Source organism: Melospiza melodia, chromosome 4 (genome assembly GCF_035770615.1).
Source record: "Melospiza melodia melodia isolate bMelMel2 chromosome 4, bMelMel2.pri, whole genome shotgun sequence".
NCBI lineage: Eukaryota > Metazoa > Chordata > Aves > Passeriformes > Passerellidae > Melospiza > Melospiza melodia.
This window is the reverse complement of record NC_086197.1, coordinates 61,145,346-61,172,793: the sequence shown is the minus strand read 5'-3', so window position 1 is coordinate 61,172,793 and position 27,448 is coordinate 61,145,346. Positions and strand designations below refer to the sequence as shown.

The following is a 27,448-nucleotide window of genomic DNA, read 5'->3' as shown; positions in this document are numbered from 1 at the left end:
AAGGGAACAGTTGGGTTAAAAGCTATCTGGAAATTGTTAAATACCATTTGTCATTCAATTTTCTTTTCTTTGGGGTGTTTTGCATGAACTTCCTTCTTTTTCTATGTAACCATGCCTAGGTGCTATTCCACAGTGATTCCCACCCTGATGTGTTCAGAAGGCCCCAGATTACACTTCATTCTGCAGTTTCATTTCTTCATTGAAAATTCTAGCCAACTTGTAACAAATTTTACTGTCAATCCTTCCTGTACACGGGTAAAAAAGCAGCAACATGAATTCCAAAATGAAAAAAAAAAAAAAAGGAGGGAAATATTTCTATTGTTTTCTGAATCTCTTTTTGTTTTAGTCCCAGGTTTCTTTGTGAATTGTGTTTTGATTTTGAACATCTGGAACTGGCAACGTGCCGACAAAATGGTTTGGTATGAATTGGTTTGGGGTTTTTTCAGAGGTGCTAGTTTCTGCTTTTGCTATAGAAACTAACAAAGTTTCTGTTTGAGTGTTTAATAGTCCAGTAGTTGAAAATAAAACAGTACCCATGGGATGATCTGTACTTGCAAGCAAGCCACTTACAGCTCTCAGTTACTAACACATTTATTTTAGTGTGTTCCAAGATGCTGACAATATTTGGACTATTTAGTCCTGAGTGGAACATACTACCATGTCTTTACCATGTGTAGCTGCATTTTATTCACCACCTGTGGTTTCTGAGAGATTTCACTGTTCTTTTGACAATACTGAAACATTAGTTTGCACATTTTCATAGTGCCATGGTTCCCATACTGCAAACTTCATAAGGCAACACAAGTGTAGTGGCACATGTTAAATTATGTGTACAAAATATTGAAATGTCAAAGTAGAGAAAACAGTTTATTTAACATCACAATAATTTTTATAATGATAGAATAGCTTAGATTGTCTTGTCCTAACCTGTTTTTTTTTTCATTTTATAAAAGAAAGTAACATAGTTGTCAATGACATGGACAAAAGGACACTATTTGATATGTTTTATTTTCTACACTCTGGTTAAAAATAGCATGCAAGTAATTGAATAAAAATATTTGTATATATGATTTATTTTGAAATAACAATTATACCATCAATGAATAAAAATCTTATTATGACAGTTAAATGAAAGTATGACAAAAAGAAGAGTAAACAATTATTTAACCTGAATATTTTTTCCTTGTTATCTTTCATGTATTCCATTAATATAACAGTGTCATAGGCTCTGAACACATATTTTCACAAATTTTAAATTGTTTGTATGTTGTTAAATCATTTTTTCCTTTGCCATGGGTAACAATATATAAAAGGCATGATGATTAGGAAACTTGGACAGGAATTTTGTATGGACACAGGCCAGCCCATACTGATCACTATAACTCACATCAAATCCCAACTAACTTCCCTGTGAGTCTGGAACCTGCTGGCATGTACTGCATGGATGAATATAGATTTTTATGAAGTTGAATCTTTTAAATCAAGTCATTTAGCCAGATAAAGACATATTTTGCATCATATTTAGTAATTCTTGTGCTTTCTAAACAGAACCATTCGTAAAAATATGCACACGCTCCCTTAAATTTGCCAAGTCCTTACTAAATATTCCCAAACAGAATGGATAATATGCAGACTGACACTTGCTTTTAGGCATACCCTAATGTTAAAGCACTACCACGGTGTGTTATTCTGGGAGGGAGCTGGGCCCTCGCAGGGGTGTCACTCCAGCGAGATCTCGGCGGCCACGCGCAGGCAGTTGTACATCTCCTGCGGCAGGTCGGCCCGCGTCAGGTTGTTCCCATCCAGGCGCAGGTGCGTGATCTTGGAGTAGGTCGTCGGCCCAACCACCTTACAGAAGCTGCTCAGTGGGAACTCTGAAGCAAAGGGAACAGAAATAAGAGGAAAACATTAATAATTAGCACAAATAGGACAAAAACTTTATACTTCTATTTTTTTTTTTTTTTTGGATTTCAGTTGAAAATTCTGACCTTAATTCATTATACTATTATCAATATTTTGCATTTACACTGACCCTGTAAATTCATTGGAACCTGAGGGACTTGTGTTGGTAGATTTTCTTTCTGTTAGTTGTGAGAGGTTCAGAATTCGAAGACTAGCTTTTCAAATGCCATTTTCTTCCAGTACAAGTTTGACTTTTAGACTTCAAATTTTATATAGAGGTCTAATCTGGCATTTAGATAAAAGGACAAACAATTCTTAAAAAAAATCTAGAGATGCAAAGAGAGGAATCAGTCAGTTTGTGTACATTACAATGGATTTTATAAGACATTGAAGGAAGCAAAAAGCTTCTGGAGAAATTGAAACCATGATACAGCTTTACCCTAAAGAACAGGCAGTCCAGTGGGTGTCATGCTTTACAATAATTTTCTATCACTAATGGAACATGGCTTTAGGAAACTAAGTATAAATGTACAGGCAGCTCTTTAGAGCATAAGAGCTTAGGCAATATTTTGGACAGAGATTTGATGTTAAGTGGGTAAAGACTCAAGTACCATCCACAAAATAAGTTGTTTCAAGTAGGAGGTAAGGAAACATAATTTAATAGTCAGATCTTGATCACCAAGGTTTGATTAAAGCAAATCAAAGCAATTTCCTAGATTTTGTATAGAGTGCAGCCTTCTTTTGAAAGGGTGAGAGGTGAATGGCATCCTTTGGGCAGTCCGTGTTGTCATACAGTAAAATTTTAAGACTTCAGACCAATTCTGACACTATGGTTCAGAATGTACCAGCAGAAGTAAACTAATAATTCTTGTTCATTAAGATCATATGATCGGAGAGATTTTTATAGGATTATGTCTGTGTGGAATTTTGCTGAATGAAAACAGAAATTCTTGAGATTTTAATTCATTTTCTTGGGCTATAGGCTATGTCATTGACTATTTATATCCAGTTTTCTTCAGATAACTTGGATTTAATTTGTAAAGTTTAAAATAAAGGAATTCTAATATAATTTTTTCCATCTTCTTGTCATTCAGGAGTGACATAGTAAGTATATTTTTGCTGATGACAAACATTTAAAAACTTTATAAATTTAAATTGATGGGTTTTTTTCATATCATTACTTTTTAGCACAAATACTAACATTTGGTTGCAAAAGATACGCTTATACAGGCTGGATAGATGGTTAACTACTCAAAGGACAGAAACTTCATACATGTAAACCACAAAACTTAAGTGTGATAACACAACTCTGATCTGTGCTGACTGTTTATGAGACTTAAACCACTTGGGAAGTGGATGAAGATCTTGGCCTCACAGAAGTCAAATTAACTCAGTCCTGGACCTCAGTGGGATTTTGGTCCATTATTTGGTCCACACCTTTTAAATGTGGGTATCAAGACTCAAGTTTATTTTATACTCTTCATATAATTTTCAGTTGCTAGAAACATATTAAAAAATGTTTCATTTTAATTGCAGTCTCAACTAGCAGAAAATAAGACCAGTGGTTCTTGTGAGTGCACTTGATGAGCTGTTGCCTGTGTGATCTGTATGGGGAATTGCAATCCTTTATACTGGAGTACTGTGGCATCGAATATCTCTGTAGTTTACTTCCTCTTTTGTTACACTTATTAATGTTGCAGGTGAAAAAATGTCTTCCTGAATTTATAAAATTCAGGTTCAGAGCTAGTGTAGCTGGAATTTTTCCCCACATATTTTCCTAACACAGAATTCTTGCATAAGCCAGACACTGAGAGAATAAGAAGTATTGGATGAAAATTGGATTTTCATCTAAGAGTACAGTGGGCAATCCTAACAGGATCTGAAGTTCCATAGTCACTATTGTTGGTCTGTTGTCCACTAATCACATGTGAACATTTTTAGATAGGCCATGTTATAAAACTCCTTTAGGAATTGTTGGAGTGAACCAGATGAAAGACCATAAAGCATCTCCAGAATCTGATATATTGACTCTTAACTATCCTCTATCACATTTACATATTTCCCCTTTCATGCTCCATTTATGTGGAGTAACCCCAGTACTTCCTGGGGTTTCATGTGGAAGCAACAATTTCCTCCTTAATCCCTTACAAGTACAGATGAAATACAGAGAAGGCCATCTTTGGACCCTCTTCTTGTTTCACTGAAAGTCTTTGGTTCTTGGGGCTTTTTCCATCCTGCAGAGTTTCTTTTTGCCTTGAGGAGTCTGTAACACAAGTGTCTGTGTCTGTGTGTGTGTGTTTGTGTACATTCTTGTGTGTGTGCATATAATAATAATGGCATCTTAAAGGCATTTCAATTTAGAAACTACAGTTTATGTTTGAGCTGTGGAGAAAGTGAAAGCTTTTCTAAATCTTCCATTGTCCTTTTCCAGCTTGGAGATGCAATGATAGATAAAAGTGTAGATTTGACACCTACAATCAATATAATGGATGTGCTTCAATTTATTAGTTAGAAATCAGAGGAGCTACTCTGAATTTGATTTCTCAACAATTTGCTATCTGCTTCTTGCCACTGCTTCTTGCAACACAGGGGGAAACAGCACATACTAAGGCAAAGCCAATTCTGCTATATATTTAGAGGTGTTTATTCATCAAAAAACTCAGAGTAACTCAAATAAGGGTATTTCTCAAACAGATTATTTTTCATGTATGATAATGCACAATGATTGTAGCAAGTCCATGGTGAAATTCATGGACAGTAATTTAGAGAAATATTCTTTCCAGTAATATCAACAACACTGGAACCAGATTATTCTTTCTTAGACAAATATAAATAACTACAAGCTTTAAGGTATCTAAGAAAAGGGGAGACACAGCAAGTTAAGAACTCTGGAGAAATATCTTTATGTTAGTTCTCAGTATAATGAAAACTTCAATCTAAGCAAGCACAAACTGAAAGATTATTCTTTTGTGTATTTGAGGACAAATTATCATTACTCCTTAGACAAAAGTCTCTCACAGCATAGGGGTATCATAGGCCATCACATGGAATGGAAGCTGGCCTGATTTACTTTCATAAATCACTGGTAAATCATGACAATTTATTAAACAAAGGAACTGCTCATTGATTTGAGGCTTAAATAATCACAGACCAATCAACTCAATTTCCCAAAAGACTAAGCACTCACAGCTGTAGGTCAGATGTCATGAATGGTGAAATCCAAGGGCTTTGTTTGACCTATATTGATGATTATTTTTAATTAATTTTTATACCACATTGTCAATCAGCATCTTAGGGAACCATATATTATGCCTGTAAAATTAGATAGCTGAGAAAATTGATTGTTGAAGTCTGCTAGATTTTATGATAAAGAAAAAAAAATCAGTAAATCATAATTCTGTTGCATCAGTCCATAGGGTAGTGATGACAGTGTAGCAGTAGCTGGTGAACATCCACTCCCCACACTAACCCCTTGAAAATGCAGCTTGCCCTGAAAAGCTAAAATTGTTGTCATAGTCCCTTACTCTGATGTCCCTGGAAAAGTGAATAGCAGCCAAGCTTGGTACCTGGTTATCTTGCAGAAGGCTCAGATCATCCTAAGTAGGGGAAAGTGCTTATATCTCATGAAAAGTTAAAAATCATAATTTTTAGCTATTTTAGGAGTGGCAGAGTATCTGGTGGAGTTCCAGAGGTTTCTGTATGTGGTGCCTTGGGTGGGAAGTATTAACTCATTGTTTTCCCTCATCAAAACAAGAAACTGAGATGCTCTAGGAAAAAAAAAAGCCACGGAGAAAAATGAAACAGTAAATACAAAACATTTCAAAATATCTTGCCCTAAATCTAGTAAGATCTGCACTAAAAATGTTTGGTTTTAAAGGCTACGTCTCCATGGAGTTAGGTATGTATGGAGTAGCTAACATTAATACTGTTAATCCTTGATGGATACAAGCAGGCAAACAGAGGGGAGGATTTTGCGGTTTACTCTGTATAAACAAGCAAGATGATGTAAATTCTCCTGAAGAACCACAGTCATACTTGGAGTATCTCCCTCTCCATCAGGGACTGCCACTGGTGAAGGTGCAGCTGGGGAACTTCTGGCATGGTGGAGGTGAGGCCTGTGCAGCTCTGCAAGCCCTCCTTGTCAGCCCAGGAAGGGGACAGCCTTGTGACAGCCCTGTCTCTGCAGAAACCTTCGTGGTCTCGTGCAAGGTGTGGCATTTCTTGGCTTCACAAGGAATATTTTTCAGATTATAAGTGAATGGAGAAAACTTGCCACCTGATTATGTGATGTGCAGAACGAGAGTGAAAAGAAAGAACAAGGGCAGCTCTTTGGATTTCAAGAGAGGTTTGGAGGGATGCTGCATGAGGCAAGGGAGGAAAGAAACAAATGCAGTTACTTTGATGTATCTTTTCCCCTACATCTTGTGCCTGCTACCTTATGAATTTGTTTTTTCTCCCTTTCTCCCTCCTCCAGTATTTTGATTACCAGCTCCTGAAAGGTTACCATAGTCATATCCTCACCTGACTACTCTCTTTTTTGTTAACTTAAAAATTCTGAACATCTTTTTGTACTGATCAAACTTTTCATTTTTTTTTCCTGAATTGTACAAGACAGCTTCCTTGGCTTCTATGTACCTACTCCAACTTACAAAAGATGAAAGTTTGAGGAAAAAATCCACTTTAGCATGAAAGCATAAATTTCTCATTTTAAGGATATATTGAGTGGCTGTCCAGTAAATATCTGTCTTTTAACATGAATGTGGACAACTGTTAGGTAAATGTCAGTGTGCTAACAGTCTAAATAGTAATATTTTTTCAGACTGGTTCATGTGTTATTTCAGATACTTGCATTGGCCATCAGTATCTAGTTTGTGGTAAACATTAATGAATATATGCAAATTTAACTTACTGTTAATTTTGTTGACTTGGAGGTAGAAGTTTTCCAGGTTCTCACTGACAATTGGAATGCTTTTCAGCTGATTGAAGGAGAGATCCAACTCAACTAGGGATGTGATGTTGAAGACATTACCTGGTATTCCAGAATCTGTTAATTTATTGTGGGATAAGCGTAAATATTGTAGGGCTTTAAAACCTTGGAAGTACTCATCAGGAACATTGGAAATCTGGTTATTATCAAAATACAGCATGAGCAGGGAGTGAGGCAGTCCTGTTGGTAGTTTTGTAAGTTGATTGAAGCTTAAGTCAAGATACAAAAGTGAATTCAGGCCTTTAAAAGCCCCAGAAATAGAATCTGCTTTCAGCTGGTTGTTCTGGAGGTGAATGACAGTCAGGTTCATCAGCCCCTCAAATGCACCAGGATTGACTTTTGTGATCTTGTTGTGACTTAATTGCAGGTCATCTAGAGTTTTGGGAAGTGGTCCGACAGCTTCAGTCAAATTGTTGTAGTTAATGTGAAGTTTCTTCAGGTTCTTTAGTTTAGAGAAGACTCTTCCCTTAATTTTTGAATTTTCCAAATGGTTGTGATCCAGGATCAGCCACTGTAGGTCTGTTACATTGTCAAACGTGTTCTCTTCAATTCCCTCAATCATATTGTTTCGGAGATAAAGGTATTTAATTCCACTTGGTACAATTGGAATGGTTTTCAGCTTAAGATTGTCACAATACATGGCAGTAGGGTAGCTTAAAGGACAATTACATTCTGGGGCACAGACTGCTGCGGATGGCCCGAAAGGATCATAGCCATAATCATCTCCAGGACCGTAGTCATACTGGCAAAAAATGCCACTAATCAACAGCAGAAAGACAGCTAGGGAGTTTAGAGTCATCTTTCTAATGTGTCCTGTTCCTGTATGATGAAAGGATATAACTTTAGTTTTTCATCTCTCTCAGCAATATTTGAAATTTTACCACATAAAGATTATATTTAAAAACTAATTATGGTTCCTATTTAAAGTTTTTAATTAATAGAAAAATATATTGGGTTGTTAGTATTTCATTGTTAATACTATATCAGTGCCCCTGTCTTGCATAATCTTTCTTTGCAATGCAAAATTTCTGGCCATTTTGCTGTTGTAAGTAAAACTTTTTTTATATCTTTCTGCATTCATTGATTAGGTCACAGGAAAGATGATGAAGTACAAGGTTTTTAAATTTGACACAGAAGTTTTCAGTTTTGCTGAAGGCCACATTCAGAGACAGTTCCACCATTTAAATTCTACCAAGCATTCCTAATGTGCTGAATTGTCTCATTTCTAAACATGTTGCTAGTTGACTTAAGTTTGAAAGAGACAGGGAAATTATAACTGAGGGTAATGTTCTCATGCATAGTGGGTTGTTAAGATGTGTGTGGCTTGAAATCTCTTTTTCTCATGGATTATATTCTGTGAAGCATGGTCCACTAAATTTCATAGTCACCTAAAGAACAAACTAATAGGAATATAAAGCATATTATCTTTAACGTGCCAAACAACCAGTATTGCATATGTGTGCAGTGGATCTGAAATTACTGAATCTGAGAGTGGACCTGAAGTGATTGAATTTCAGAGAGTGAAAATGTCCTTGCAAATTCTCTATACAACAAAGGTGTTGGTTACATTTTATGTCCCTTCTAAATTAATTGAACAATAAAACACTGGCTTTACGTAATTAGTTTTTCAGTTCACATACAGCAAAAGGACATTTGGTTCCCTTGGAGGTATTTGTGATTCAGTATACATAGGGTCACTTAACTCTTTTAGGCCATTGCTTTCTCATCAGGTACCCCACAAGATGTCAATTAATCTGTGAAGACTAGTATCTTGTTTATACCTCTAACTGGCTCGATAGATCTTCTGCTGGAAAAGTACCAATAAAGTCAGTGAGCTTTGACATTCACTAGTAAAAGACAAGGCTCCAAGTACTCAACTACTGTTCAGAGACTGAGAGGATTAAGAAAATCCTTAAAACCTTTTTTTTTTTTTTCTCAAGGAATTTCAGAAAGTATGTGAAGCCTGTAAACAGACCACAAGGCATTGATCTCAGATCTCGGCAATTTTCCAGCAGAGTAAGTTAGTCTTGCTATTGGAATTGTTACACAGGGGACCTAAAGTACAGGGCCATAGCTACAAAATTTTTCCTAATTCTAAATGTCTTTCTTCCTATTGACTTCTTAAAAGCCATATTATATTCTAGTGAGATAACAATCTCATTTAAAGCATCTCTAGGCAGGGCCTATTGATCTCATGCAGTGCAGCACAAAGAATTTCTTAAAAATGTTCTTATGTTACCTCTACTCAATAACCCATAAAGTCCCACTGCTAGATATTAAACTGCTGTCCCCCAGAAAAGGAAATCTGATTATATATCATCTCCATGGTGTTGGTCCCATCACATTTACCTAATTAAAAACCCTAGGATAATCATTGAAATAGTAGCTGTCAGTGTAATTTTCTGTGCCTGTCTTTCATTACTTCATGAGAACATGCAACATGAACATGAGCTCGACCTTCAGTCCCCTGCTGGTATAAATAAGTACAGCTCATCTGAAAGCAAAAACTGCAGCAACACAATGCATCTCAAAATCCAGTTCTGTTTAGGTACTAAACATTAAAAAAAGGAAATCAAGTACTTCTGTATTCAAAGTATCAAAAGAGTGTAATGAACTCCTTGGACTACACTCTTTGGCCTTATGGTGACATTTTTTACACACCTCCTTAATTTTATAGTTTTAAAATAACATAGACATTTTAAATTCAAACCCCTTTTTTTTTTCTGGTTTCAAATTATATTTGTAATGCTAAGTTTCACTATTGATATCATAGTCATACATTCCTTTAAATAGAGTAAAAAGTTTACTGCTCTGCAGGACCCTTCAAGTAACTAAAAATGTTAGATGGCAAGTGTTTTGAATTAATTTATCAAAACGTTTTAGAATTTATGTGACAATTCTATAGTTCAGGGCCATATGAGCCTACGTGCACCATAAAATTACAAAGTAAATAGGAAATTTATTTAACTTGTTTTATTAATTTATTTCTCATTCAGGTATCTGAATGTCTTACTGTCAGAAGTGTAAAAGGTTAATAGATCATGCTTGTTTGTTGCACTGAACTACATGAATCTGAAATATAAAATCAGAAAACATTCTTACATTTTTATATTACAACATAAACATGTTTTAATTAATTACCTGTGCCTGTTCTAAGCAGTTGTGTTGCAAAATACCTGTGAAAATGTTTGTGAAGTTGTTCAGGCAACTTGCCAAAACATACTAAATGATAAATCCATAATTTTGGGAAAACGCTTCCAAAATTAATTTAGAAACACTATTCAAATTATGTTTAACTGTGTCTATATTTCCTTAATCATTAATTTATTATGCAACAAAATACATATAAAACTAACAGTCAATCAACCTTATATCTGTAGCTTAACTTCTTACCCAGTTTGCAAAAGACCATATTTTTTAAGTTTCACTAGTATATTTAAAATGTGCTTTAAAATTAATTAGAAATTTAAAAATATCTACTGTTTCCCTCTCACTGTTTATGTGATTAATTATTTAAATATTAGGATACATTGTCTTTTTGTAGAATGGAGTAAATGATTTAGCAAATGGGATTTACAAAGCTCTCATTAATATTATGAATGAAAAAGTAAACAGTGAGTACTCTTACACACTTCTTTGTATGGTGTGTCAAATCTTATTCCGATGTAAAACAAAGCAGACTGTAAAAAATTGCACACTGATGTACAAAATATGTGAAGCTGTTTTTAGGAAACTGAGAAAGTGAATCGACAGTGAAACTGTTGATTTGTGCTCAATTTACAAATTGGCAAACTTATCCTGTCATGTTTTCATGTTCCCATTGCAGCTACATTTAAACAGCTGAACATTACGGTTAAAGCATGCAGCAGCACTTACCTTACTGCCTTCAAGCTGCTTTCCTTAATTCCCAGAGCAGATGCAATAAGAGGCTGTATCGACCAATATATGCTCTAAACAGTGTCAGGAGGTAAAAGTCTGCCAGATCCTCTGTGTTACAAGAGGGGGGAAAAAAAAAGCCCTAGTCACGCTGTTCTCTGAAGCTGCTATGTCATCATGGTGATCTTGTGGTGTGGCATGTACAAAAATGCAGCTCTCTAATGAAGTGCAGGTGGATACCATATTTTGTACAAGGACAACCCATCTGTTCCTCCTGTGGGATCAGAGAATGATATTTCACAAACCTGAGAAAGTTAAAAAGCCACAGGTTTATACAAGAAATTCTTTTTTGTATTTCAGAGGGAAAACATGTTATATTGTAAAAGAAATTGCAAGCAGGCTTTTGTTTTCCAACTTATTTTATACTGCTAGACATGAGCTAACACATAGCACTCAGACCTCAATGCTGCTGTTCTTCTTCAGCCAAGTGACTCATTCATTTTTCTGCCTTTTTCTTTAACTGTCTTATGACCACAGTAAAATATCCTTAATGAAAACTTTAGCCTGAGGATCAGATTCAAAATTATCTTTGAATCATATCCCTTTCCACATTACATACTGAGTTCAAAGATTACATATTTGAGTTCAAAGACTCTTCTGCAAATCATCGGAATTGATTTGGTCTGGAGATTTTCTTTGGTGGTTGAATGTATGTTTGTTTAATAAAAACACATCCCAGGAATGGGTTTTGAGCAGTTACTGTAAACTCACTCCATACATTCGTTCATTTTGCACTTACAGTTTTCTCCTGCTTTTCAGAATCTGGAACTACTCAGCTTTATGTTGTCTGTTTCTTATTCCATGGATGTAGTTCAAGAATGCATCTTAAGGCTTGGATGAGATGTTACTTTCACCAGGCAATGTCGAAAAAAATTACATTAAGTAACAGTTTAAAGTGGATCTTAATGATCCCATAAGAACTTTCCCTTATCTCTAAATGGAGGATGTTTTCCTTTTTATGGGAAACATATTTTTTTGATAGATTTGGGTAGGGGAAAATGTCAAATGTGCTGACAGAAAGCACTTACAAGCCATTTTAAATTGTCTTGTGTGTTTATTTGCATTGTAGTTGTTGGGGTAGAAAATCAGAGATTTTGTCCATTTTCAATTTATTATCTTTATGAAAAGTTGTAGTACAGAATGTGTCTGGGCTAGAGAACCCTATCAGTTTCCTGAAGAGAAGCCTGGATATGAGCTTCTCCCAAAATTTGCGGCTGATGCATCTCAGTCTCCACAGCAGTGAAGGCTCCTGGGAGCAGGGAAAAGCCAGTGCCCTTCACCAAGAGCAGGAAAGACAACCAACACTTCCAGACCTTTGTGCTTCTGCAATGCCCCAATCAGCAAACAATTTGCTCCGCACAGAGTGCCACGTGCCAGTGCAGCCCACAGGGAGGGAATGTTATGCTTTTGATGTTCTGACATCATGCCTGCCTCCCTGGTGTGGGAGAACATTTACACTCCGGGAAACAGGTTGGTGACAGATTGTGACTGCATTACTGCTTGCATGGTGCCAAGAAGTGAATGTGCAGCAGTGGGATCACAACTGTGAATTAATCTAAGTGAAAAAGTGCATGGTATCAGGACTAGAAACGTACAAGTGGACAAAGCTGCTGTTGTTCTGCATGTAGACAAATGGAGACCAGATGGAGTTTCTCATGCACAGAATGATATTTATCTGAAAACTACTTCATTAGCTTTAGTTGACCCAGGAAACCTCAACTGTGACTTGACTGCAAATGTAGCAACAAGCAGCACTCAGCAGTTGGAATAGAAAAAAAAAAATTCATGCAGAAAGAGATAACCTTTAAGGTAATATCGAGATTTGCCCTATGGAAGAATATATAACAAGGTGAGCAATGGAGCATAATATTTGTAAAGAGAATTTTTAAAATCACAGGAAAGGCATTAACTTGGCTTCCTCTGACTACGGATTTGTTTTGGTGGACAAGCCAAATATTATGATAAATTAATGTATATTTTGAACCCTCAGTAATAGGTGTAGTTTTGCATTTGCAGTACAAATAGAATTAAACATTGGCTGCAAGTACAGGATAATCCAGGCTTGATATGCTTTTGGCACAGTTGTATTTATGAACCAGTTTTTCTATACATCAAGTATACATCCTTTTTCTCATTATGATAACAGAAATACAAAACGTGCATATCTTTATAGCTTACAAATCTTATTGATCAAACTGATGGTATTTTGAAATTAACATATGGTAAAAGCTTGGGTCACATAAAGTTCAGCTGAGACTAGTTCATTCATATAGTTCCTGTCTTGCTGACTGCTTTAAATTAGCTATGGAAATTGCACAGTCAAGATGAAGAATCACATGCCTTCTGAGGTTAAGATAAAAAACCAATAGATTTTCCTCTCTTTTTAATAAGATTTTTACTGTCTCTCCAATCTGTTATTTAATACTGCCCTTTGGCATAATTTTGATGCTTTTCCTATCTTACGGTTGTAACTCATGAAGCTATCACCTCATAAACCTGTTTGGGGAAGCAGGTAGGTGCTACAACCCAGCAGATGAAGGTATGGCTTCTTCTGCAACAGAGGGTGGGATTGTGGCTGGGTGATTTCTTGGTTTCTGGTCCTATTTTGTGTTCTGTGCAGGGGTTATTTTAGTAGGTCTCAGAAGTCATCAAACAGCATTTAATTCCCTAATTTCTAAGGAATACACAAAGTAATATGTAAATTCACCTATGTCATCTAAGTTGTAAAGTGGTTATAAATATGCTTCACATTGATGATGTCAGGACATATTAGTATTTCATTTTTACAACTACTGTGCTCCAGTTTTTCTTCAAAATTTATTTTCTTTTGTACCTTAGTTATTCATCTTTCTTTGATGGGAAATATGATCAAAACCTATTATAATCTAACTTTCTTTGTCTTGTGATATATGAATAGAAATATTTTTTTAATGTGATACAAAGCTCCTTTTTAGGCTTTTTAAAATTCATATTTTCATAACTGGTAATGGCCAAGTCTAATGGGTTGTAATGAAAGAATCTGAAAGCAGAGCTCACTGCAAGTCAATTTGCACTGGCTGAGATCTAGCCACCAAATCTTGTTGAGTTACAGTGTCACATTCTGTTTCTACACTCATCAGTGGTATCCTCTCTGCTTTTAGTCTCTTGTAAAACTGCCCTCTTTATAGCTTCTGCATAAATGGAAGTGCCTCCCAATCTATTAGCATTTAATATCCTTTTCCCCAAAAGACTCAGGTGACCAAAACTTAATAGCTGCTATCTAAACCAACTGCTGCTTTGTTTTCATCTCAAACCTGTGCCTACACCTGGTGCACAGAACCAAGAGAATTGTGTGCCCAGTATCAGGAGTAGGGTGGTTTTGCCATGGGGACATATATAGCTCCAGAAAAATTCATCATGGAACTTTTCACACTGCCACATGAAGTGAACAATGAGGCTCCTCCTCTGGTCACTCAGAATTTAAACTAAATATTACTCTCAAGATGAAATGAAGGTTAGCTTATTTTATTTGGCTACCTGCAGCAGGGGTTAAGAAACCTCCATCAAAGGCAAAGGCTTCAATGGACACCATGCAGCAAGACAATTATAAAGAGGCAACATAGTGTCTCTACATGATGTTTTCTATGTCTCTAAACAGTGAATATACAGCCTGTTAGCCTATATATAGTGAATAAACAAAAATATGATATTGGCACAAATCTCCAGGAACAATTAGTTAAGTATTTCTGTAAAGTTCTGCAGCATTTTGACAATATTACTGAAGGCTGACTCATATTTAATGAGTTCCACTACAAACAATTCAGTTCCAGGTTCTGGAGGCTGTAGGTGCTTATTTTTTCATCTGAAAACTTCCATTCCTCCTAATTGAAATTTTATTTTTTCAATCTCTACACTGGACTTACATGTTAAATGGAAAGTGTTAGACCACATACTATAAGCATTACAAAATTTGTGGTGATCCAAATCCTTCTTTTCCTTTCTCCTAAAAAGGAAATGCCAGCTATGGAAACTTACAAAAATGGTAACAGTGTTACAACCTATTAGCAGACCGCAACAGATATTTTAGTTGAGCACAAATTTTTGTTTTTGTCCTTCTGAAAGTCTGCTCACTGTTTTTCTTCAAACTTGACAGTGTCTGTATTCTTGTACTGTTATCCTCCTCTCTGTTGCTTTTCAGACTGTTTTTGATTTGATTCAAATGGTCAACAGAAAAGTTTCTTTGAGTTGATCCAAAGTTTGATCAAAGCTTTTTTTTGGATGAGGACTAAACATGAAGGCCAGAGTCTGTTTTTAAACCAGACTCCTTAAATATCCTGTATATTTTGTCATAGCACTTAAAATCTGCTGATACATGTATAAAAGAAAATTAGGTGGCCTTGGAGCATGAGACAACTCAAATTCTTCCCAATGTCAAGAATCCAAGAGTATCTCAAGGAGCTGTTATATTTGTGAGTAAATTGTGGTTACAGGTAAAAATTATAGCAGAATCTCTGTATTTCTGTTTTGGGAACAGTACAGATAAGTTATGGAAAAGGAAGAGTTGGACTTGGCCAACTTGGTTAGTTCACCACCTATTATTTGTATATGCTAATGTTGTACCAACATAGACCTGCTTTGAAAATCATTCACCTCCCAGAATCTAAGCATTATCAATGTCTGTTTGCATTCAGATCACTACAGATTAAGGTCTGAAGGGATGTTAATTCATCTGGATTCTGCTGAACAATGAGAATATATCATTTGGCCTTCTGCTAGTTTATGTGACCCTGGACTTAAACAGATGCACTGTCATAAATCATCTTTGCCATGATGGTGGGACAGTTTTGGGAGGCACTTAACATGCAGCTTTTAAAAATACTGCCCATTGTCATTTCTAAAATGAAGCACCTTGGACAAATCTACTGCAACTACAGAAGCTGCTTTTACCAAAATTAAAACCTCATCAGCAAGTAAAGTTTGATAGATATCTATTATATCATTGGCTACCTATTAGTATCTGTTTTGACATTAGCTGTCACTTAGTTCATTATCCCCTGAATGCTGTATGAGATTTTTGCATTATTTTCCCTAGGACTGGTGGCAGATTAATAGCCTTGAGGTAGAGACACCTTATACCTATTTAAAATCCATGAACAGTAACACCCCATCAGTGTTCTGGTATTCCCAGGTTCATGAAAATGGAGTGTAAATGAAACAAATGAACCAAACAACTCTTACAACTCTTCCTGAGATGTTTAAGTACAAACTAACTTGTGACAACCAAATCTAAAAGTATTTCTCACTATCAAACATTTTTGTTGTTTTTCTTTCCTTTAGAAAGAAAATGATATAGTAAAAGTGCATCAGTCTGAAAAAGCAGATCTACTCCTTTCCAAATGCAGCAAACAATAATTATTTTTATTCATATTCCATTGTTAATCATTGGCTTGTGTCTCTTTAGTTGTAGTAAAGATAGATATGTATACTATATATATGTATAGTAGGAGTATAATATGTACTACTATAGATAACATTACTAGAATTTCTTTTCCTCATCAAAACCTCCATCTTCTTCCAACTATCTTCTGCCATGCTATCTGTGGATCTGTCACTGACATATTCAGTGCAACTGCTTTATTTTTTCCTTATTAATAATACGTACAGGGGCACATTTAATCTTAACCATTCTTTTTTTTCTTCACGTCTCATAATTTTTTCCCTTCTTCTAACATTTTACTTATCAAGTGAAATAAAGCAAGTTATGGTTAAAACTGGCCTTTTTGGGGTGTTATATCAAGAAACAAGAGATATATGAAGAAGTATTTTTAATTTTCTTACAATTTTTTCCTTCCAGAGTAATTTTTTCATCCTTTTCCTGTTTGGACATTGAGCTCCTCTGAAAGAGCTGGCTGGAAACATGGTCAGCTTTGGCAAACACAGATTCCAATCCAGTGATTTAATTGTCTTTATTTTTATCAGGAGATCCAGAGTGGATTAACCTCATGCTGTATGAAATGCCTTTTGTCTTAGGAATTGTGCAGTGTTGAGAAACTCTACAAAAGCTTTACTACACGGCCACATGACACTGCTAAAAGCATCTCGCAAAATCAAATTTCCCATTGAAAAAACTACTTTTTTTTTTTAAAGTTACTCCACGTTATATCTCACTAAGATTGCCTCCACTTCTCTGCAAGATGCAATCTATCTATTATTATAAACAGTGTCAGAAATGTGACGAATCTGACATTTTGGTCCTGAGAGACAGCAAACACAGGTGTCTGTCTGCATGTGTGATAAGAGTGCAGGCACTGCTCAGGATCAGTGGGGATGTAATAAACAGTTGTGGAGCCTGCAGGGTGAGTCAATTGTCAACACAGGCACTATAACATATTCACTTACCTAAAGGTAGGCATCCAGCATTATTTGAGAGGCTCTCGGGTGTCCAACTCACCTGTGTAGATGATGGAAGAGGACTTTAACACTTGTGCCCTTTTCAAATGGTTGCTGATGGCAAAGCAAAGAAATGGTGAAACAGCAGTGGTTAAATAGCAAGACATATGCATTTAGGCAGTTGCCTGTGGTTTCAGTCAAGCAGTGCAAGGACATGTAACTGCTCTCTGACACGGCCTGGGCTGCACACACAGCACAACTGAGGGATTTAGGAGATCTACACAGCTAAGGAATTCTGAGATCTCGCCTGTCCTGAGGTAGCAGCAGGATGCCAGGCACATATAAGCAATCCAGAATGATATTAGACCCTTATCTTTTGGAAGCTAAATTGTGCCCTTGGAGCTCCAGTCCAGGAAATAATCAGTCTCCTAAGTAATAGCTTCACTTTGTGTAAACTGTCTGAAGAGTACTCTCCAACAATTCTCCCCACAGTCTTCTCTTAGCTGTGTATTCAGCAGAATATCTGCAATGAAATGTCACAAAAATAGAGCCAAGCAAAATGGGATGTACAAGACTGCAAGAAGCCATGACCCACAGGTATTTTCCATTTTCTTACCACCTCTAAAAATCGCAATAGTAAAAAAAGCTAAAATAAGCAATTCTCTGAAAGGTCAAATAAAAACTTAGAAGACAGTTCTCTGATTCCATTAGACCATCCCCTGCAGCCTCACTGATCAGTTTTCTTTTTTACACTCAAGAAAAGCTTTTCATATATAACTGTATATGTTGTATACATTGGAAAGGAGAGAAACTATTAAAGACATTTTGTGTCACAGGTGTTCATGAACTTATTTTGACTGGACACAAATGTGCCATTCAAGTGTGTCTAAGCTGATCTCATCCAACTCAAGCATAGCCCAGCTGCACTTTTTCCCTCATCCTGCAATGTTTTAAGGAGAATACAGCATTTGCCAATTAAACTTGTTCACCTCCCATAGATTTCAGACGTCTACGTAGACTAACTTTTTTCTTCATCTTGTGTTTTGTCAGACTTCAGCAAGCACCTAGTTATGGTATTAGGATAATTCAATATCTGTATATTTTTTTAAGCGTGTGTCTGTTTGTTAAATGGTAAACTGAATTGGACCAAAACTGGAATCAACATCTGGCCCTTTAGCTTCCCAGTAGACCTTTTATTGCTTCCATAATATTTTAATTTTTATACATATATATATTATATATAAATACATAAATACATTATGCTACAAAACAGAACAGCATTTTGAAAGATACTGCATCTTTTGGAATAGTGATAGAAAGTTAACTCAGAGGGAATGCCTTCCTTTCTCTCTTCTCAATTGGTTTGGAATGGTTTCTGGATTGTGGGTATGGAAAGTAAAGTACTACAATCTGTAACTCTTCCCAAGTCTCAGTCAGATCACAATGCCATATTTTCAGTTGTTCAAAGACATAAGAACCCAGAGATAAAATTTACCATGAAGGATTGCAGAAAGCATTACAACTGACTAAGAAAAAGTAAGGAAAGCATTCAGATAACAGGCAGATTAAAAGCATTTTCAATATTTGAGTAGATAAATGAAAAATCTTAATGTTAGAAAAAAAATTATTGTATAAAAGGAAATTGTTGACTTCTCTCTTCTTTAGGCTTTACTTAGACTAGTAAATCACATAATGTCCCTGAAACTGCCAAGTTATTCTTTGCAATATTTGTATACCAGAATGGGGTTTTGCATGATTCTAGCCTGAACTAAACAATTCCTAGCCAGGATTTGGGAGCTATCACTCTCAGCAGAGAGCTTAAATTAAGCCACTGAGCTTCATGAGGCAAGAAAGCCTTACAAGAGAGATGGGACTAAGTCATGTTACAGGCTTTGAAAATGGCAGGATTTCACTTAATAACAGAAATGTAGCTTTAGACTCTAGAATATAACCTAAGCCATCAATAAGAAAGTAGACATTCAGGTCCTAAGATTTGTGGACATACCCTGAAATAATTTTATCAAATTATAATTTCATGATTTCCACCATTTTCTTAAAATTTATGAGTGTGTGTTTTGTGCATGTGTGTGCTGGTACTTATATACACTTTTGCCTTACACTGAGGTTTTGAAGAAGATACTATGGACTATTTTTAATTTTCAAAGGAGAAACAAATATGCTTGAGAAACAAGATCTGATTCCAAGATTTAGCAGAGGAATAATATTTAAGTGGAAAAGCTGCTTTCACATAGAAGTGCTGACACAAACTTAGCCACAGCAGTACTGGTGAGGAACGCTATAATTTAGATTTTCTTACCTCATAGGTAGCTTCTAGATAGATACAGATAATAGAACTACTCAGTTGTGGTATAGCAAACCCATTGCTCCTATTCAATTTCATGAAAATAGAGAGATCTAGGATCACATATTTGTAATAACTTCACTCATAAAGGGAAGGGTTTTACACTGTGTTTTAGCAGTTAAATCTTTGCCATTATTATGGACCTTTTTATACAACCATAATTGAATAACCCTGAGACCATCAGATATGTGTTGTCTCAGAATGGTTACTCTTCCAGGGAGCCCACATGAGGGCTGCTCTTTCAAGCAAGCAGGGAATAGATGTGCAGGTGATGGCCCACAATATTTTGATTCAAAGCTTGGTGAAGGGAAGAAGGTGTTTGCTTTACCAATTAGCAGGAAATCCTTCTTCTGAAAGTCACCACTAATGACTTGTCACATACATCAAAACATTTTTAGAAAAGGCTTTGGAGGCTTCAAGGCTTTGGAGAACAGGATTTGAGCTCCTAATTAACTCAGATGATGCAGATTTTATTCCAGTCTCATCACTCATCATTCTCCAACCACACTGCCGACACCTCTTGTCCAGCAGCTGCATTCCGGCTGAATCCCAGTCCTAGCTCTGCTCTGGGAATGCTGTTCCTAGTTTTGTACCTGGCATTATATCATTGACTGGCAACCTGAGCTCGACCTTGAGCCTGCCCTCTCAGGGGACATCTGTTACAGCCACCCAAACAACTTTGCTGTGCTTCGTGGGGTGCTGTGGCACTGCTACCTCAGTCCTGAGGCTGCTCTCTGCCTTGTGTGAGCGCTGGCTCCCAGCTTGCCTTCTCCTCCTGCTGAAACCCAGCTGTAAGCTCAGGGAAAAGACAAGGAATTGAGCTTAAATGCAGCTCTTGGACAATGAGTGGTGGAAGTCTAGGTGGACAGAGGCTGCAGAAGAGATGGTCATGGCAGCAAGAGCCCACTGGTGTACTCAGGGCCCTGATACTGCATTTGGAATCACAGAATGGTTTGGTTTAGAAGGGACCTTTAGAGATCATGTAGTCCAACCTCCCTGTAATAATCAACACCTTCCATGAGGCCAGCTTGCCCAAAATCCAATCCCACCTGGCCTTGAACGGTGCCAATGACGAGACAGCCACAGCTTCTCTGAGCAACCTGTTCCAGTGTCTCACCAGCCTTAATTTAAGGAAAATCTTCCCCATGTCCAACCTAATTCTACCATCTTTCAACTTAAAACCATTGCAACTTATATTCTCTCACTACAGGCTGTGGTAAAAAGCCTCTTTCTTATAAGCTTTCTTTATTTAGTGAAAGGCTGCAATAATGTCTCTCCTTAGTCTTTTCTTCCCCCAGAACAGTTCCAGCTCTCTCAGAGTTCCTTTGCAGGAGAGGTGCCCAACCCTCTGACCCTTCTTGTGGCTCTTCTCTAGTCCCACTGCATCAGCTCTTTCCTGTGCTGAGGACCCCAGCACTTTATGCATAACTGCAGGTGGGTTCCTCAGGAACGTGGAGAAGAGGAGCAGGATCAGCTCCCTGGATTCCCTGATGGCCATGCTGCTTTTGGTGCAGCCCAGGTTGTTTTGCTTTCTGGGCCACAAGTGCACACTGCTGGTTCATACCAAATTATTCATCCACCAGTACCCCAAAATCCTTCTCTGCAGGATGGTCTCAGACCATTCATCACCCAGTCTGTACCAATGCTGGGATTGCTTTGGTGCTCATGAGGTCCACGTGTGTTCAGGTACCACCTGCTCTCAGACCAGCCCAGAAGCTGTCCATGAGGTCACCAAGGGGTAGAAAGCTCTTTTTTCTCAACTGACTCACTTGAAAGGCGAGAGAGGGTGGACCTGGGCTGGAGGCATCCTCAGCTTCCTTCTCTGTAGGACAGAGCTTTGGTAAATGTCTTCTTCAATTCATATTAAGGCTATTTCTTTCCCAGTTCTGCAGAATAATCTAATATCCTTGTGCATTTTTTTTTCATAGTGTGAAGCCATTCTAACTGTCTGAGATGTAGGAAATGTGACAATCCTGTGTGTCAGAATTCTAACAAGGCAGTTCAAAGGGAATATTGCCACTTCATTGTAATTTAGTCCTTTGACAGCAGTAAAGAGCTAATATATTTAAGTTTTTCCATAACAATCCAATTATTTCTAACTGTTAAAGGGAAATTCACACAGTCTTCTCTATCTGTCTGTAATCTACACATGCAGAGGCTCCCCTGTATATAAAAGATTGGCATGTCTTTAAAGAATTTGGTGTTGAAAATTAGCAATAAAGGATAGAAATCTTAAATATAGCCAAAAGGCTAATCTTTTTGCTTCGTTTTCTTGATGGCATGATGGAATATGAAGTCACTCAAGGTTTGGGATCTCTCAATCTCTCTCTGTTAGCCAACACTTCAAAGTCAGTGCTTTGTTTCAAGAATTCATTGTAATGTATCCATGTTTTTCTTCCATGTTAGAATGATGTGTATGGGCAAACCTCTGAAGGTTTATTCTCAGAAGGGAATATGAAATGCTTTTGAAGCATTTCAATTGTCTAGAGTTTCTAGCATAGGCAAGAAGTAGTTAAAATTTTTCTTTCATGTTGAGATTATTTTATGCATCTTGAAATTTCTTTTTTTTCTGCACTCTGGAATTTAGTTTATTCTTTACAAGCTTTGATTCCTGCAAAGATTCAATACCTTGAAATTAAAAGATTAAAGGATCCAGCATCAGAATCCTACATGATTAGCTTTAATTGGTTCTGAGTTTTTCCTGCTAAAAGGACTTTCTAACATGTGCTTAGTAGCAGACACATGGTCCCTATTTTCCATGACTTTAGGGATTTGAACACTTTCAAAAATTACTCTGTAGAGCAGGACTAGCCTAATTAATCTCAATTAAAATCTTCATCTGGAAGCAATAATGTAACGTGCATAAACTTGTAATTTCAAAAATAGCAACAAAATTCTTAAAACTTTTTTATTCAAATATAATATATGCTTTAATACACTAGTTAAAAATGAATAAAAGGTGTAAGTTAGATTTACTACAAAATATATATTGTAATGCTGGTTAGACAATAACATAAAGAGTGTGAAAAATTTTGCTCGATTTCATGTTAAATATGAATATGGAAAGCTTTGTAAATTGTAATAATTTGTACAGAATCACAATTGGAAGGGACCTTGAGAGTTGCCAGGGCAACTTAGAACGGGTTGAACAGGAACTTGTCTAGGTAGGTTGTGAATGTGTCTAGAGAGGGAGACCCCACAACCTCACTGGGCACCAGTTCCAGTGCTTTGCCACCCTCAGTGTAAACAAGTTTTTCCTAATGTTGAGATGAAGCTTCTGGTCATTTAATTTATTGTCACTGTTCCTCTCCCTGTCACTGGGCACCACTGAAAATAGTCTAGCGCCATTCCCCTGGCACCCACCTTTGAGATATTTACAGGTGTTGGTGAGATCCCCTCCCAGTCTCTCCTCTCCAGACTAAACAGGCCCAGCACTCCCAGTTTCTCCTTATAAGAGGGATTCTCCAGTCCCTCAATCACCTTTGCAGACCCTCTCCAGTAGCTCCCTTTCTCTCTTGTCCTGAGGAGCCCAGAGCTGGACACAGCACCAGGAGTGGCCTCACCAGGGCTGAGCAGAGGGGCAGGATCATCCCCCTCGGCCTGCTGGCCACGCTCTTGCCAGCGCACCCCAGGGCATCCCTGACCCTCCTGGCTGCAAGGGCACTGCCGGCTCGTGGTCACCTTGTCACCCACCAGGAGGCCAGGCCCGTCCTTGCAGAGCTGTTCTCCAGCAGGTCAGCCCCAGCCTGTGCTGGCACTTGGAGCTGTTCCTCTCCATGTCCAGGACCCTCAATTTGCCCTTGTTGAGCCTCACTGGTTTCTCTCTGCCCATTCTCCAATCTATCAAGGTCCCACTGAGGCACAGCCTTCAGCAGATCAGCCAACAGCCCTCCCTTCCAGTTTTGTATCATCAGTGAAATTTCTGAGGGTAAATTCTATCTTTTCATCCAGGGAATATCCAGAATAAAGCAGTACATATTCCACTATCCATTCTGCAAAAAGCTAGGAACAACATCATCCCATCCATGAATTAATATTTGTGCATCTAAACAAAATATCATGCCATTTATGACTAGAAATCATAATAATTTTCAAGTATTCTCTCCTTCTGGGAGTGAGCCAAAGGAAGTACCTGGGACATTTCCTGGCATGCAAAATTTCTCATTTGAGGTGTTTTAGACAGTTCTGGATTTTTTTGTTTTTGTTTTAAAACAGCCTTTTATATTTAAAGAGATGACTTTTTTTTTCTGTTTACCTTCAAAATTGATGCCCATCTGTATTTTTTCACCTCCTCTGAGTGAAACTATTAGAGCTATTTGTGTGGCTAAGTGTTTGCAGATGCAAGGCCTACAATTAATGCTGCTTTTCAAAAGCTTCTTAACTGTGTTTCATGCTGCAGAAATACTTGTGGATATAGAAACACAACCATCCCTGCTTCTCATCACACTGTTATAATTTTGTTATTCGTTTTCTGCTGTAGTCTAAAAAGAGGTGTGAAATATGTAAATAAATATATAATTAGGACAATAAAATTTCTCATAGTTTTTTTTCCCCATTCTTTCTCCTGCAGATTTAAGTTCAATTCCAGCAGGCAGTAACAGAGCATTAACATTCTTCTGGTCTGCTGACTTAAGACACCCACATAGAGGTAATCTCCAAAGCTTTCAAGCAGCATAATGTACACACTGAGAAAGAGAACTGCCTGACAAAGCAGTTATGAAGAAACCACTTCTTTAAATCTCAGAAAGGAAAGAGTGGTGTTTAACAGGCAGGGTAAGCAGCCTTCAGTAGTGCCTGTGTGCAGACTGATCCTCTCATGGCACAGTAACAGCCCTGAACTTCCAGAGCAGGAAGCAGGGCAGGAGGCCAAAGGCTGGTTTGTGTCACTTAAAATGCAGCCATTGATGAGTCTAGCTGTTTGAGTGTTTGTGTTGAGTGTAATCCAAACAGCTCAACAGTTTTTGTGCCTCTTCAGGACATCCACAAAAACTTTGTTCTTTTGCAGATGGAGCTGCTGGAGCATTTTTAAGATAAAGTTTTATGCTAAAAATTATCAACTATTTTGAATTTCATAATTTCATTTTGAAGATGAGGCAATTAATATTGAACCTCTATCTCATTGCCCTTATTTCCCCTCAGTGCTCTGCAAATTGTCAGTAACATGACTCTTTAATTTATCTTCCTTTTTCTTGAATGAATTATTTTCAGCTAAATTAGGGCAACTCTTCAGAAAAAAAAAAAAAAAACAACAGAAAACACAGATGTAGGCGAGTCTCTGAAGCAAAACTGACTTCAGAGCAATGTGTGCATACAGAAAGAATGAGCAAAAACACATCGTTGTTCAAAGCAAGTGTATTTGTGGGTGTACAAAAAGACTATTGATTTCACAGCTCTGCATCTCTGACTTGATAAAAAGAGAAAACCAAAACAACAGAGTATGTGAATTTAAGTACCCTCTTCTCATAAAGCTTCATAAACCTTTTCCTTTTGGTTTTCTCTAGTTAACAGTACCTTTGTTACTGTCCCTCTGTGACACTAGATGGCACTTCAGAGTAGTGATGGAATCAGAAAGTTTGTAATATTTTTTAATTGTTTTGCATATGATATTAGAAATACATTAAGTTAATGCTTGCTTTGAACAAACACAATTTTTCAGCTTTTTCCTATTTTTTACACATGAGTGAGTGTGAGGTAGAAAATGTTCTCAGTTTTCAAAAACAGCTAACATAGGCAGAAATCGATTATAAGAGAGGTTCTCTAGCAGCTAAAAAAACCCCCAAAAAACAAAACAAAAAACCCCAGCCAATCTCCTCCCCACCCCCTGCCTCCTGCCTCAAAAAAAAGGCCCCCAAAACCAAATTATGGGCCAAAGATCTGTTACCAAACCTTGTGCTTAGATGATTTTAGAAACAGTTTGTGGAGGCAGTTGAAAAAATGTACAGTCTTGGAAATGAGAGCAACACACTGATGCCAAGGATTTAAGAGCTGGTCCTTTCCTGGAAACGAAATTAGATTTAATGCCATTTATACATCAGCAACTGAGTATATGACAACTGTCCATAACCTGGTGCACTGTAGGAGAAACAAGACTAAAAGATGGCCAGACCCTTGTTGGCAGTAAGGTTTGCTTTAGGCTGCACCAGGAAACAAAGTATTAGTTATTCTTTATGTGTTTGAGTCCAACAGTTGTGACCATTTACTGTATTCATATTTTACAAAGAAGTTGAGGATGCACTGCAAGGCCCAAAGTTTTTCTGCTTTAGTTCTCTTATTTCTTTCCACCCAATTGTTTATAGATTGTTTGTGTTTGTTCTTTTTCTTTTTTCTTTTTTTTTTTCTTTCCTTGTTTTGTTTTTAAGTGGAAGAACCATCTGTTCTTTATTTATATGAAGAGCGGTTTTGAAAGTATTGGGCTTCCCACTGCTTTGAAGTCTCTGCAGATGCTGTGCATGGATAGAATCCCATCAGTCAAATATTACTGGTGTGGCTGCACAACTTATGGAAAACCTACAGTGTGCTTACCTTTCAAATTTTTCATTATCTTGCTTAGGTCTCTTGTTACAGGATTTGCTTGTTTTGTTTTATTGAGAAAGACTGGAAATCAGGGAAGTCCTGCTATCTTTGCAGCCTTTGGTTGTTAGAAGGGAATGTATTTTATGGGAAATAACTTACGCTTTCACAGACAGCAGCAAGCTTGGTAGGGTATTACCGAGGAGGAGCAGACTCAGATATTTTCTTCTGGACTTGTTAAAGTTTGTTCTAATTTGAAAGAAAAGCCTTAGTATGTGAGATGTTAAAACTATGGATGGAGAAATGGAGAGTTTGTGCATATGTTGACATGATGCTTTATGTAATTGTTGTTATTTTTTGTGTGAATATCTTTCCGTAACCATGTACTTACAAACTCTGTGGAATTTTTCAGGCTAAGACAGTGCCTTTGTCCTCTCTTGAAATGCCAGTACTTAGTTTTCTTCATGAAGTCTCTGCACAATAGTCAACATCCAACCAAGAACCAAAAGGAAAAAAACCATAACTGATGATTTGCTGCAGTGTTTTCCCTCCTGTGACAGAAAGATATCATATACTGTTTGTTTTATTTAAAAATAACTCTCTAAAATGTGAAATCCAGAAGGAAAACAGATAGAAGCAGAGAAATCATTGGCTACTATATGAAGAAGATAGCTCAGATGAGTGCAAACATGCTTTTTGCTGTGTAGTGGTTATAGTGAGTCATATTGTTTCCAATCATTTACTACTGAATAAATGACAGCTATAAAAAGACTATATTTGTTTGCTCCTGAAAAAAATACCTATGAAAGTCAGGCATGAAAAAATTCCTTGAGGCAAAAGAATTTCACATAACTTATTCTTACTTTAGCTATCACTATGCCAAAGATGCTCAATTTTCAAGACTTATTTAAAGTTCTGACACACGTATGTTGTTCTATCGAAACAAAAGAAGAAAGACAAACACTTTGGAGTTTGCCTGTATTACATTATTCTTTAATATAAATGACATATAAGTTTTACAAATTAGAGAGATTGACTTTGGAGTATTAAGAGTCTGCAGAAGATTTTTTTCAGGTGATGTTTTTATTGAGTATATGTTTAGCTTTGAAGATTGACAGTAGATATGTACAGCCTACCTTTGATGTGCTTGTACAGCCTACCTTTGATGTGCTTGCTACCCGCTGGTATGGGTTGAAGAATCCCAATTTACAGAGGGCTCCAAATCACTCTAAATAGATGAATCTACAAATGATGTCTCAACAATGTCCACAATAGCAGTTATTTCACTTCATATATTCCTATACTTATGGTTTTGCTTCTATAGTTAAAATTCCACAAATTTGTTGGACAGAGAAGCCTGCATATCTCTACTTCACAATTAA

General features: G+C 37.0%; 1 protein-coding gene across 1 annotated transcript; it reads right to left on the bottom strand.

Annotated features, from left to right (window-relative positions):
• Positions 1-848: 848 nt before the first annotated feature.
• LUM (lumican) lies at positions 849-11,101 on the bottom strand. The gene is made up of 3 exons (XM_063154915.1): positions 10,766-11,101; positions 6,812-7,708; positions 849-1,874 (listed from the first exon to the last, which is right to left on the bottom strand). The coding sequence occupies exons 2-3, from the start codon at positions 7,686-7,688 to the stop codon at positions 1,720-1,722; spliced, it is 1,032 nt and encodes a 343-aa protein (XP_063010985.1). The 5' UTR covers positions 7,689-7,708; positions 10,766-11,101; the 3' UTR covers positions 849-1,719.
• Positions 11,102-27,448: the final 16,347 nt, after the last annotated feature.

Bases quoted from the DNA above. Each gene is read 5' to 3' on its own strand.
- LUM (XM_063154915.1), bottom strand. From the start codon at position 7,688: ATGACTCTAAACTCCCTAGCTGTCTTTCTGCTGTTGATTAGTGGCATT. The intron at 1,875-6,811 runs GTAAGTTAAATT...CCTTTGCTTCAG, and splicing joins CCAAGTCAACAAAATTAACA to AGTTCCCACTGAGCAGCTTC.